The 13204-nt window shown below is 33.8% G+C and overlaps 2 protein-coding genes and 1 long non-coding RNA gene across 3 annotated transcripts; 2 read left to right on the top strand and 1 right to left on the bottom strand.

Moving 5' to 3' along the window:
• The first annotated feature begins 3294 nt into the window (after positions 1–3294).
• Positions 3295–4677, top strand: LOC135796068 (protein twist). The gene has a single exon (XM_065307957.1). The coding sequence runs from the start codon at positions 3438–3440 to the stop codon at positions 4398–4400; it is 963 nt and encodes a 320-aa protein (XP_065164029.1). The 5' UTR covers positions 3295–3437; the 3' UTR covers positions 4401–4677.
• Positions 4678–7767: 3090 nt separating this feature from the next.
• Positions 7768–8407, top strand: LOC135796069 (uncharacterized). Its single transcript, XR_010549234.1, has 3 exons — positions 7768–7899; positions 8003–8200; positions 8265–8407. It is a non-coding gene; the product is annotated as an uncharacterized lncRNA (long non-coding RNA).
• Positions 8408–9628: 1221 nt separating this feature from the next.
• On the bottom strand, positions 9629–11541 carry LOC135796067 (zinc finger protein OZF-like). Its single transcript, XM_065307956.1, has 4 exons — positions 11267–11541; positions 10738–11202; positions 10007–10688; positions 9629–9956 (listed from the first exon to the last, which is right to left on the bottom strand). The coding sequence occupies exons 1-4, from the start codon at positions 11432–11434 to the stop codon at positions 9694–9696; spliced, it is 1578 nt and encodes a 525-aa protein (XP_065164028.1). The 5' UTR covers positions 11435–11541; the 3' UTR covers positions 9629–9693.
• Between the last annotated feature and the right edge of the window lie 1663 nt (positions 11542–13204).

Here is a 13204-nt window from a genome sequence, read left to right as displayed (position 1 = left end):
GCAGACACGCGTTTAAAAAACCAACACGCAGCTTAACGCACCAACTGCTCTCCATTCCAACATATCCAACTCAAAAACCAAAAGCAAAAAAAAAAAATGTCTCCCCACGTCGCATCATCGAATTACACACATCCAAACGTCGTGAGAAAGTCGCATCGACGTTTACGCGACGCGCACAGTTTAAAGTCACTTTAAGACTGACTTAAATCTTAAAACGTGAAAGGCTTTGGTTTACGCGCGCGCACCGCAAGTTAATTAATGCGCGTTCGCTGGGCTAATAAACAAAAAGTTAATTAAGCAGCTGCATCACATCCTCATCTGTCTCTCGGGGGTCCATACAACTCGCCTACTAGTACATATCGTTAAATTTTATGTGACTTAAGTCATGTGAAATGTTTTTATTCGACAACCACGCAAATATTCAACCGGATATACACTGACGTCACTAATACGTGGAAGATGGAGTGACTTAAGTCAGTTCGGATGTGTTTAGATTGGATTAGAGTTGATTTTTGCGGATTACAAGGTTTGCAAGCGAATTTTCAGGTTTAAATTGGTTGGAAAGTGGGGAAAGGCCCGCAATACCTTCGGATGGCTGGGCGCACGTTTGGAGGGCAGATGTTTATTGTAAACAAGATTAGTGCGTGTTGTAAAACTGCTCCCAAACTGCCCGCAATCATACTGTCGGACTGTGAAGACGTCGATGTGAATTAATGAGAGAGGAGATTCCGAAATGTTTGAAAAACCCATGAATTTTATAGTAAAATAATTTGTTTTGAAGATTTCAATAAAATTTTAATTTTTGAGGTTAAAATAAGTGATTTGATGATTTTTGTTGGATGTTTTGTGTGATTTTTATGTAATAACATTATAATATTACGCAAATCACTGGTAAACATGGAAAATCCTATAGATTTTATAACAATATGCCTTTGGCACCCCCAGCGGGTTTAACAGCGTTAAACAGCGTTGGTGTTATCCCCGGTGTAAACCGCCATAAATAGGTAGCTGAAGAGGGAAATCCCTTTCTAAGTGGACTTTCCGACTTAGGTGTAATAAATAATCGTAATGCAACTTATCATTATTGTAATTCTATTAATTTAATCGATATCAAAACAATTTTACGTTAAAAACATAAACGCAGATTCTACTGTCATATTTTATGAACATAAATATGCAACCAAAGTTACGCACGTGATTTTTACGTGATTTTAACGTGAGAAACGTGAAAACAGATTGTTTATGACAATCTGGCCACCAAATGTTACCAACTTTGTGTTCTTTTTAAAATATTCATAATTTCAATGCCGAAATATAGGTAAATAAAAATATGTTCCATTAAATTTATTATTTTTATAGTAATTTTGGTTTAATTTTATTTTTTTGGTTTATTATATGTAATTTTTATAAAATTACTAAATATTTTACATAGATCGATGCAGAATTTATTTCTGAATCTATTCGTAAAAGAATTATAAGTTTAAGCCAATTAATTTAGAAGTTATCGATAAAAAACCACAAAAAATCATGATTAAAGTTTTTTAGACCGGTAAAGTACATATGACACCAACTAGCAAAATTTAATCATTTTATTTTTGTTTTTTGCAAATATCTTTTAAACTACACAACCGATTATAACCAAATTTTGCATATTTATAAACAAAGACAAAATAAATAATTTTTACTAAAGAAACCAAAAATTTAAATTGTTTTTAAAGAAATATAAACAAAAAACTATAAAAAAACGTGTATATTTATGCAACCAATATAGCGCACGTGATTTATTCATTTTCACATGATTTCTACGTGAGAAATTATAATTTTCTTTGATTACGACAAGGTGTCCGCCAAATGTGTACACCAAATGTGTCCACCTTCTGTCCATCCCGAAAAATTCCCAATTGCAATAACATAATAAAAATAAAAACATCTTGCACTACGATTCCGCATCTAATAAACTCTGATTTCGACCATGTGTCTCTTCTCCACATCTGTCGATCGACGTTTCGGAATATCCGATCGTCGAACGCGCCTTGCTTTATGACCGCTTCATCTGCATCTTCACGAAGACCTCTTGCAAGTGTTCCGCATCGCCATTGATGATTTTCGTGTCGGTGCGTGCCCCTAAAGTCCGGGCGGCGAATTTTTAATAAGCGCGGGCGTAGCGCGCGTCTGCATGCCAGATGCGGAGGATATGTCTTCTCCTCGACTCATCTACTGTCTGTCTTTGTTGCTGCCGTAGTAAATTAAACAAAAGTCGCACGCAAAGTAGAGTTTTAAAGTTTGGGTGAGTGAGCGACTAGAAGAAGAATGTGGCCGGCGCAATAAAAACTTTGAAATGAAACTTTTGCCAACACATGTGCTGGGTTCCTGTAGGACGTGGGAAGATTCATCACAACACGTTTTTGTGGGTATATTAAATCGATGACCAATTATATACAAGTTTTTTTATGGCAAGTTTAAAAAACATGTGTTTTCAAATAGTTTTTTGTTTATATCTCATTAAAAACAAAGAAAATTAAACTTTTCTTTAGTGATAATATTTTTCTAAGTGTTTGTTTATAACTGTGCAAAATTTGGTTAAAATCGGAAGAGTAGTTTAAAAGATATTTGCAAAAAACAAAAATAAAATAATTAATTTTTTGGTTGGCGTCATGTGTACTTTACCGGTCTAAAAAACTTTAGTCAGGATTATTTGTAGTTTTTTGTTTATAACTTTTAAATTAATCGTCGTAAATTTATGATTCTTTCACTAATTGATTCAGTAATAAATTCTCCATTTATTTCTATAAAATATTTTGTTATTTTGTAAAAATTAGGTATAATAAACAACAAAAATAAATTTAAACAAAAATTTCTACAAAACTAATAATTAATTGCTTATAATTTTATGAATAAAACAGCTTTAAGACCAAACTGTACTGTACTTAATAGAAAATTTAACACAGAATCCATTTTCGTTTAAACAATTAATCTACATCTTACACTTTATGAATTATTAATAAATAACCAAACAAAAACACATTTTTACCATCTTTAGACCGTTAAAATTCACTATTACACCAAAATCAAACTAAAAAAACTAATTCCTTTGTTTAAATTGTGAATGAACCTCCGTGTAGTTGAATGAAAATCATATCCAAGAAAGAGATACAACCATACCTCACGGCGGGATGCGCCTAAGTAACTCACGCATGCGCAGCACCACCGTACATCCCATTCTCGCGCGCCATTGGCTACACGACCCGCCTTTCTCTACTCACGTCCGACTCCCGACTTAAGTATCGCCCGAAACACATCTCATCACATTTTCAAATCGTCGCGCTGCTCGTGCATCACACCCAACCGAGAGTGGATTTTATGTTTCCGCAACACAAACTACAAAATAAGTGCATCTTATAAACCCAGTGCATCAAACATCAACAACAACAACAATCATGTACGATTTAGTTGACAACAATCAACATGTGCACCTCAACATGCTGCATCACAGTCCACAATCATCCCCATTACAACAACAACTTCATCATCATCCACATCAAGGACATCAAATTGATTATCCTGGCGGCGATTACTCACCAACACGCTTAACAGACCTAACCAATAATCACTACCGCGATACCCCCGGAAATGCGATTAACCTAACAAAATATATTCCGTTACAAATACAAAACTTTAACAATTATCAAAAAGGCGAACCCAGTGACCAATACGGATTGCGATACTACGAAGAAGACAGACATCTGTATCAACAATCACCGCCATTATCAGATGAGTATAGTCCTGGTCCAGGACAACCTAACCTCAACAATGGATACAAAACAAAACTACACCAAGAAGTCCCCTATATTAAAGTGGAAGTCGAAGACGCGGATGATGAACAAAACTACATCATCAACAACAACAACAATAACAATCATAATAACATAAACAATAATGTTTTGAACGGGTGTGACCTTGAGGGACATAGAATACTCAAGACAAATCGTCGCAGAAAGCGGAAAACGTGTGATTCGGACACGGAAAGCACCTCGACAGATGAAAATTCAAGGGCCAAGGCTAGGAGGAAGTCTCCGCAGAGTTTTGAAGAGTTGCAGACGCAGAGGGTGAATGCGAACGTCCGGGAACGTCAGCGTACGCAAAGTTTGAATGATGCTTTCGCGTCTCTGAGAAAAAGTATTCCGACTTTGCCGTCGGATAAACTCTCCAAGATTCAGACGTTGAAACTGGCGACAAGATACATTGACTTTTTGAATCATACGCTGGCGGATGGGCATAGTGGTGATGCGGAGTTGTTTGATAAGGATGTTTGTGGGAATGTTTGCTCGTTTACGGCGCATGAGAAGCTGAGTCGGGCGTTTAGTGTGTGGCGGATGGAAGGTGATTGGAATTCACAATAATTATTGTTGTAGATGATGTAGATGATGATATGATGATGAATTTAATTCTTGAGATTGTTAGGTTTATGTAATTCATTCCAATCGTGCCATTTTTTGTACATTTTTTGTAATTTTAGAAGATTTATTGTGAATTGTAAATTTATTGAACATTTATTATTATTGAAATGTGTATTTATTTTTTTGTTATTGTATTATCAATGATAGTGAGTACTTCATTACTTAATTAATGATTTATTGTATTTGTACATTGAGAAAATATTATATTTTTTGCTTATTATGAATGTTTTTATTTATTTTTTGAGTTTTTTTGAGTTTTTGTTGAATAAGTTGAAAACTAAAAAATGATAGACATAAAATTCTTTCAGGAGTAAATTTTCTATTAAATTCTGCGACTATTTGTTTTTAAAAATATACTAAAGAAATTATATTTTAAAAATTACAGTAAAAAGAAGTTAATTAAATTATTTTTTTGAAATATTTGTTATTTTTGTTGATTACTCAGTACAAATTTCATAAAATGACCAAATATTTATCAAGTACGATGCATAATTTGATTCTTAATTCATTGGTGAAAGAATTACCTTGAAAACTTAATTATCTTAAAAGTTATTAAAGAATAACTGCATAATTATCATGACATCGCAACTTGACAAAAGTATTTTATTTTGCGTTTTTGTGCATAACTCCTAAACTATTCATCTGATTATTGCCAAATTTGACATACTAATGTACAATTATAATCCCAATAGATACCTGGAGTCATTTTAAATATATAATTATTTATTTAAATGTTATTAACAAAAAACTAAAAAATTCCAAAAAATAAATTAAAATTTTCTATCATTTTGGTCATAATTATTAAAATTATAAGAAATTTTTATAAAAATAAATATTATCCGATGCAGAATTTAATATAGAATAAACTCATAAAAGAAATATGGAAATATCTTCAACCGTTTTGAAGTTATTAAAAAATAACTAAGTAAAAACGTTGTTTTTCAACCGTTGCCGACCGCTGCTTTGCCTGTGTCAGCAAAATTTCGAAACGAAATGTCTAATTTCCTTAGCCAGGTCTGACTAATGTACTAATGTTATGTGATACCCATGATAGCGATAACTTTTCACTGTCCAGGTTCACGTCAAGCCCCAATGCTTCGTGGTGCTTCCAGAGTTGAAAGGTAGCGGCGGTTGCGATTCTGACAAGCATTTCGGAAAGCTCTCGGCAGGCTCACGCACCGAAACGCCAACATCAATTCCAAACTCGACGGTGCGAAACAACATTCGAAGTTTTCAGTTTTCAGGTTTCGGTTTTTCTAGCCGCGACCGAACGACATTTATCATCGCGCTACGAAAAACTATTTTCAACTCGATTTTCGATTTTATTTAGCTGCTAAACAGCTAAACACGTTGCTAAATATCCTCGGAAGAGTTTGGATTGGTGGTCATTAATGTCAGTTCAATATTGTCAACAGTACAAACAAAATCACTAAGTATTCAAACATGAAAAGAAGAAAAAAAGAAGAAAAAATTCGAAAAAAACTAAAAATTAAAAAAAAATTATAATTCAGTTGAATAAAATCGTAGAATAATCAATAAAATATTATTAGAAAGTTCATTTTAAGAAGATTTTATAGAAAATTATAAATATTGAATAAAAAGCTTTGAAACGCCTTGAAATAACATTTTAATTGGATGTAAATTGAGTAAATTAAGTCCTCCGTTTGATATTTCGTCATTTGATGTTGAAAAACGTGGCAAATCGCGGCGTGGAGCGCACAACCAGAAGCGAGACTAAAATGTTTGTCATAATCGGCGCGTCGGTATAAAGGATTTTTGTGGCGGGCGATTCGCGCAGGCTGTTAATCTCGAATTTCACGCGGCTTTCATTTGATGGTTTTGTTTGACTCGCGACGCGGTGGCACCGCACAATAAGCCACCGTGAAGCAAACATTCATAAATGTATTCAAAATGGTATTAAACTATACATAACACATGAAACACACAAACAGTTAGCATAAATTTAAATCCACGCCATTTTAAATGTAAAAAAAATGCACGTTTGGTTGCATATATTAACGGATTTAGTATTTTCATAGTTTTTTGTCTATAACTTTTTTCTGGAGTAAAATATTTATATTTTCTTTCTTGATATTGTTTTATTATTAAATTATTTATATACCTACAAAATTTGGTAATAATCGGTTGAGTGGTTTAAAAGATATTCACAAAACAAAAGTTCAAAATTTTTTAAGTTATGATTTTGGCAGTTTTCCAAAGAAAAAAGAAGTTATTACACGAAATCAGCCATCTACCGCAATATATCTCGTATTATTAATTCCGAATTCTTTATTTTTAAATGTAACATTTCCTCTGCCACCGCGAACGCCGGCGGAAAAACATTTTTCAATCATTTTCACAAAAAACTCACAAATGTCTCAACACACAATGTGGACGCAATAAAATTCGGACAACCGGATGTCTTCAACGACAAAGCAGACATTTTTAGTAACAATATTTTAAAATACACAGATATAAAATTTAATTGTAATTTTAACTTCAAAAACTCAAAATGAAAAAAAAAACTCTTGAATCTGTTACAAGTTAAAAGTCAACTTATTGTATTTTTTCTTTTTCAAGTGGGGCCATTGCCAAAGTAGCAAAAGGAAACAACTCTTATTCTTTCTGTAAGTGCCGACGGCGACCGTGAAAGCCCCCAAAAGATCCCTCGAGCGAAATATGAAGAAAAAGACAAAATATGCACGATGCACGCCGCTTGTGAAACGCTCGAGCGCAAATTAATGGCGAAGTAAGACTGGAAAGACTAATATTGTGTTCTGAAAAATATAAATCGACTTCCGGTCGTCGTCGCCGCACATCTCTTTGATACCAGATTGTTTTTTGTTGTGTTTTCTAACCCCAACGCACATAATTTGCTTATTCAGGTGTGTTTATACATTTAGAAATTTCGCACGCTGAAAATTCAGCTCTAAATTTAAACTTAATTAGAGCCGCGTATTTTTAATTGTTCCAAACTTTTAATAGCAGTGTCTCGACGACGCGACACACAAAAAAACACTTAACTACCAGTGACAAGTTTTTTTACAGCGTAAAACAAAAGATACAAGTCAGTTTCGGCTAAAAATAGAAATAACGGCGAATTTAAAATTAAAAATCCAACTAACAAGCACTACTGCCAGACAAGGGAGAATATTTTGTATAGGAGAGAACAAAATTGTGCGCGCAGCGGGAGTTTGAAATATTTTCGACCTCCAACCACGACGAAAACGACGACGACGCTTCGAAATGCGACGAGCCGAGGTGCTGAGATCGTTGTCATGCATTCATTCATCATTTTTCGGCGTTTTAGGTTAGGTTTACGATTTATAACCGTCGTTGCGGTGCATTTATGCATTTATTTACGCGTGCGCATAATATAATCGATGCATTAATGTGTTAAACACAAAACACTGCGTGCATCATGAGAAAATTATCGGCAAATGTAAACATTTTACAAAACATACTAAATTACACATGTTACAATCAGTATTAATCTATTTTTATCTCATTTTTAACTGTAAATTTGAAAATTTTACTTTTTTAAGGTTAAAATGTCATTTTCCTGTATATTGGGTTGCCTATATACAAAACTCAATCAAAAATCAAAAGAGTTATGACTGAATGTGTTCATATTAGCATCGTATGTTTCCTCCTAAAAAAGAAGATGAACTGGTTAATGGAAAATCCGAAATAACAAACAAAACGTCAGTTTCCACCAGTCCCACAGTCCCACTAATAAAACCGTAAGTCAAACAATAAAACGAGTGTTAACACAATAAATACCATTTATTTCCCTACAAATTTTAGTGAAAAATGACAGAGTTTATTCTGAAGATCATCTAGTAAGTACGTAATCTAAACAAAACTTGTTTGTTTATTTGTGCAGCGGAGTTTTGTCTCTCGCCGACATGCGGCGAGCGTCTTTTACACAATAAACAACGTTATGTTTGCTCACTCGCTTCATTTGCTCGTCGTTCGTGAAACTTGCGCAGAAACAAGCGCGGCCATTGTTATATTGTCTCGTAAACTAAAATCAAAGGAGTTACGATATATACCAAGATGGCGGCCAGCGTCTGTCGACTGATTAATTTTATTGTACGCTATTAAAAATTACGCTTGCTGATTGATACGCGGGATGAAGCGAGATGGGCGCAGGAGATGCGTGTTCGAAGAGGATTGTTAAAGTCACTGGGCCGATTTATACCTTCCTGATGTCGTTGCGGTTGTCGTTAGTCGCGGTTACGACGCTTGTGACCGTTTGGATGTTCGAAGATGACGCGTGCGCCAGAAAAACGCGCGTAAAGTGCGTAAAGTAAAACGGCACAAGAGGGCCGCAAACGCAGCGTGACCAAACTTCAAATGCGCGAGTGACGACTGCGACGATTCGTCTTCCACCGGCTGCGCTTTTCCATATTTCATGTTTTATCATTTCCGTCTTAAAGCAGCTCATAATTTACAAACTTTCATTTCGTTTACCATTACAACTACAAAATGGCGTTTATTTTGCTTTATTTTGTGTTATGCATTGCCATTTTGAGTGGCAGAGTAAAAATTTTGGCTTGAGTGAATTTTTGGCTGAAATTTTCTTCGTTTGTTCATTAAAAACGTCCGGATTTAGCCCGGTCGTAAAGCGCGCCGTAATTGGCCCGTACGCTTGCATTTCGTTGCATTAATGGCAAGTCGGGCGGCGGTGGCGGCGGCGAGTTTGTGTTGCGCTGACGTTTATTGCCCGTTTGCTTTGACAATCAACTCAAAATATTCGAGCCAAGCGCGGAATGCTTTAGGTGGCCCGACGGGTGATTTTAGGCTGGCTTTCACGCCGCCAGCGCGAGATTTATGTGTGCAACTAATTGTAAATAGTTGAGCAAATTTGCTAATGCATTATTCAAACAAAACAAATGCCAAGATTATGCATGCCAATACTTGCCGAAAGCATCACAAACAGCTTATATAGTTTGGTAAGTTACATAACACTATTAACAGCAATAAATACATCTAAAGATTCGTCGTGTATATAATTAAAATTGATTTGATTTTAAACAAATCAAGTTTTAATGTTTCATGGTAGGCAACCAACATCACACTCAAACAACCCATGCAATAAAACTTGCTTCAAACCGTAATTAAACATCTAAAAACATGTTTTAAACATTGTTTTCAATCATAAACAATTAATAAATATAAGATATATTTCATTTTTAAACAATTTATACACAATTAAATTGTTTTAATCACTTTACTCAGTAAAAACTTCTATACTGTCATCTTTACCAATAATATTCAAAGAACTCACTGAATTCACACCATTTTCAGCTTCAATCACACTCAAAACATCATGTGTCTTCATATGTGTATACAAAGACCCAGTTTGGGAGAATTTCTTCTCACAAATATTGCACTTGTATGGTTTTTCCCCCGTGTGTATCCTCATGTGAACTTTTAGCGTAGAGGATTGATAAAAACCTTTATTACACACGTTACACTTGTAACTTCGATCATCTACAATAAATTCCTTTAACAAACCACATAAAAACATTGAATTCACCTACCAGTATGTGTTTTGATATGAATTCTCAAATCATGTGATCGCAGGAATGCTTTAACACACATTGTGCACTTATACGGCTTCTCACCCGTATGAATCCTCGAATGTTTCTTCAACTGAGAAGAACTTACAAATCCGCGCTTACAAACCTCACATCTATATGGTTTTACACCTGTGTGTATCCTAGAATGTACTGTGAGTCTCGACGCATCAGAAAAACACTTTCCACACTCTTTACATCCATAAGGTTTCTCACCAGTGTGTATTCTTCGATGAATAATCATATTAGATAGAGTATAGAAACCTTTACCACAATATTCACATTTATGATCCTTAATACCTTCGTGGATCTTCATATGCAATGCCAGTGACTGCGCCCCGGCTAAAGCCTTACCACAAATCGTACATTGATGTGATTTTATTCCACTGTGCGTTTTATTATGAGCTGCTAACGAAGTGTATCGAGAAAACGTTTTTCCGCATGTTGCACACACGTATGCTTTCTCATTAGCGTGTGCTCTGGTGTGTTCTAACAAACGGAATGATTGCGAGAAGCTTTTATCACATATTTTGCATTTGTAGGGTTTTTCACCGGTGTGTGTGCGGATATGTCGAGTGAGATCGTCGTTTCGTGCAAATGCTTTGCCACATTCACTGCAGATGTATCTTCTTTTATTGGCATGCACCTAAAATGACTTATTTAGTATAAAATTATTTATTGCTATAAAAATTTACCTTGGAATGTCTACTTAATGTACTTGCTGATGAAAATACTTGTTTGCATGTTTGACAGCTCAATAATCCTGTATGATGTAGTTTTTTGTGGTTTTTTAAGTCTAGTAATGATGTAAAACATAAAGTGCATTGTTCACACAGAAAAACAGGACCTTCAGTGTCTTCTAATGGTAAATTTTCATTTGTTGAACCTTTTTCTATGTTTTCATCATGATTTTCTTGTAATTTTGTTTCATAAATTAAAATTTCTGATTTTTCTGATTCAATTTTATCGGTTTGGACAATTTGAGACTCACTTTCAAAATTTAACTTTGTATCGTCTATATAATTAATATCTTCAGTAGATAATAGTTGTCTTAAAGTACTATCAGACCTTTCACACATTTGTTTAAAAGAATAAGCTGTTGTTATAAAATCTACACACTGCAAGCAAATGTGTGGAGGTAAACCATCTGATTCTGTCACCTAAAACGCAAAAAACATATATTTTCGATGATCTATTAGTTTAAAGTGATTAATTAACTAATACCTGAACAGATGCACATAACATAATCATACTGTTAATTGCAACAGCTTCATAAGAAGTGTTTTTGATAGAAATTGCATGGTTGAATATATTCTGCATATTTTGTTCTGTACATTGATTCAAACAAGTCCTACATATTTTATCACTGTCTAAAATAGTCACTACTTCCATTATAGGTAAATTTATCTTGCATTAGGTTAAAATTATTTAGTTATTAATAAATATTTTGATATTTAGTGTTAATATTAAAAAAGAAGTACACTAATAACACTAGTCTGCTGATTTGAAGTATGCAACATATTATACACCATCACGCACGGTAGGAAACTGAATCGAAACAATAAAGTTACTAACATCGCTACTAGAAGGCAGTAAAGTAATGTTTTATTATAAATTGTTTATATTTTTAGATTTTTTAGATTTTCTTCGATAATGAATACGTAATCTACTTTTTAATTTAATATTTAGTATTTTAATTTAGTGTAGGTTTTACTTCTACCGTGTGTGAACTGCACACATGATTTTTTTACAATTGCGAATATCTCGTAAACTAAAAGAGATAGAAAAGTCAAATCGCAGATTCTTAATCTACGAAACATGCTCTACAAGATAGGCTAGTTAAAATCAAAATCTAAGAGATGAAATTTTCACTCTTAAGAAAAAAATGGGCAAGGGGGGGTGCTTGATTCTTTTTTTCGACGATTTTCGATCGCGAATATCTTCTAAACTAAAAGAGATAGCAACCAGCGGAAAGTAGATTATGATAGATTACATTATTCTCTATTAGCTAGGGATTTAAAATTAATTAATTTCAAAGAGTAAAAGGTCGAAAAATGCGACTAAAAGTGCTAAAAAATGACATTTTTCAATTTTTGACCATTTTCTTTAATTGTGAATATCTCGTAAAGTAAAAGAGATAGGAAGGCCAAATCGTAGATTCTTAATCTACGAAACATTCTCTACAAGATAGACTAGTTAAAATCGAAATTTGAGAGATGAAATTTTGAGTCATAAGAAAAAAATGGGCAAGGGGGGGTGCTTGATACTTTTTTTCGACGATTTTCGATCGCGAATATCTTCTAAACTAAAAGAGATAGCAACCAGCGGAAAGTAGATTATGATAGATTACATTATTCTCTATTAGCTAGGAATTTAAAATTAATTAATTTCAAAGAGTAAAAGGTCGAAAAATGCGACTAAAAGTGCTAAAAAATGACATTTTTCAATTTTTGACCATTTTCTTTAATTGTGAATATCTCGTAAACTAAAAGAGATAGGAAGGCCAAATCGTAGATTCTTAATCTACGAAACATTCTCTACAAGATAGACTAGTTAAAATCGAAATTTGAGAGATGAAATTTTGAGTCATAAGAAAAAAATGGGCAAGGGGGGGTGCTTGATTCTTTTTTTCGACGATTTTCGATCGCGAATATCTTCTAAACTAAAAGAGATAGCAACCAGCGGAAAGTAGATTATGATAGATAACATTATTCTCTATTAGCTAGGAATTTAAAATTAATTAATTTCAAAGAGTAAAAGGTCGAAAAATGCGACTAAAAGTGCTAAAAAATGACATTTTTCAATTTTTGACCATTTTCTTTAATTGTGAATATCTCGTAAAGTAAAAGAGATAGGAAGGCCAAATCGTAGATTCTTAATCTACGAAACATTCTCTACAAGATAGACTAGTTAAAATCGAAATTTGAGAGATGAAATTTTGAGTCATAAGAAAAAAATGGGCAAGGGGGGGTGCTTGATTCTTTTTTCGACGATTTTCGATCGCGAATATCTTCTAAACTAAAAGAGATAGCAACCAGCGGAAAGTAGATTATGATAGATTACTTTTTCTATTAGCTAGGGATTTAAAATTATTTAATTTCGATTTGCGACTAAAAGTGCTAAAAATGTGAATATCTCGTAAACTAAAAGAGATAGGAAGGC

The sequence above is a fragment of the Atheta coriaria genome, unplaced genomic scaffold (genome assembly GCF_025399875.1).
Source record: "Atheta coriaria isolate IRGN ID8LTWV9N9 unplaced genomic scaffold, Caltech_Dcor_3.1 hic_scaffold_7_pilon, whole genome shotgun sequence".
NCBI lineage: Eukaryota > Metazoa > Arthropoda > Insecta > Coleoptera > Staphylinidae > Dalotia > Dalotia coriaria.
Note: the sequence above shows the minus strand (reverse complement) of the source record. Positions and strands in the feature narration are given on the sequence as shown.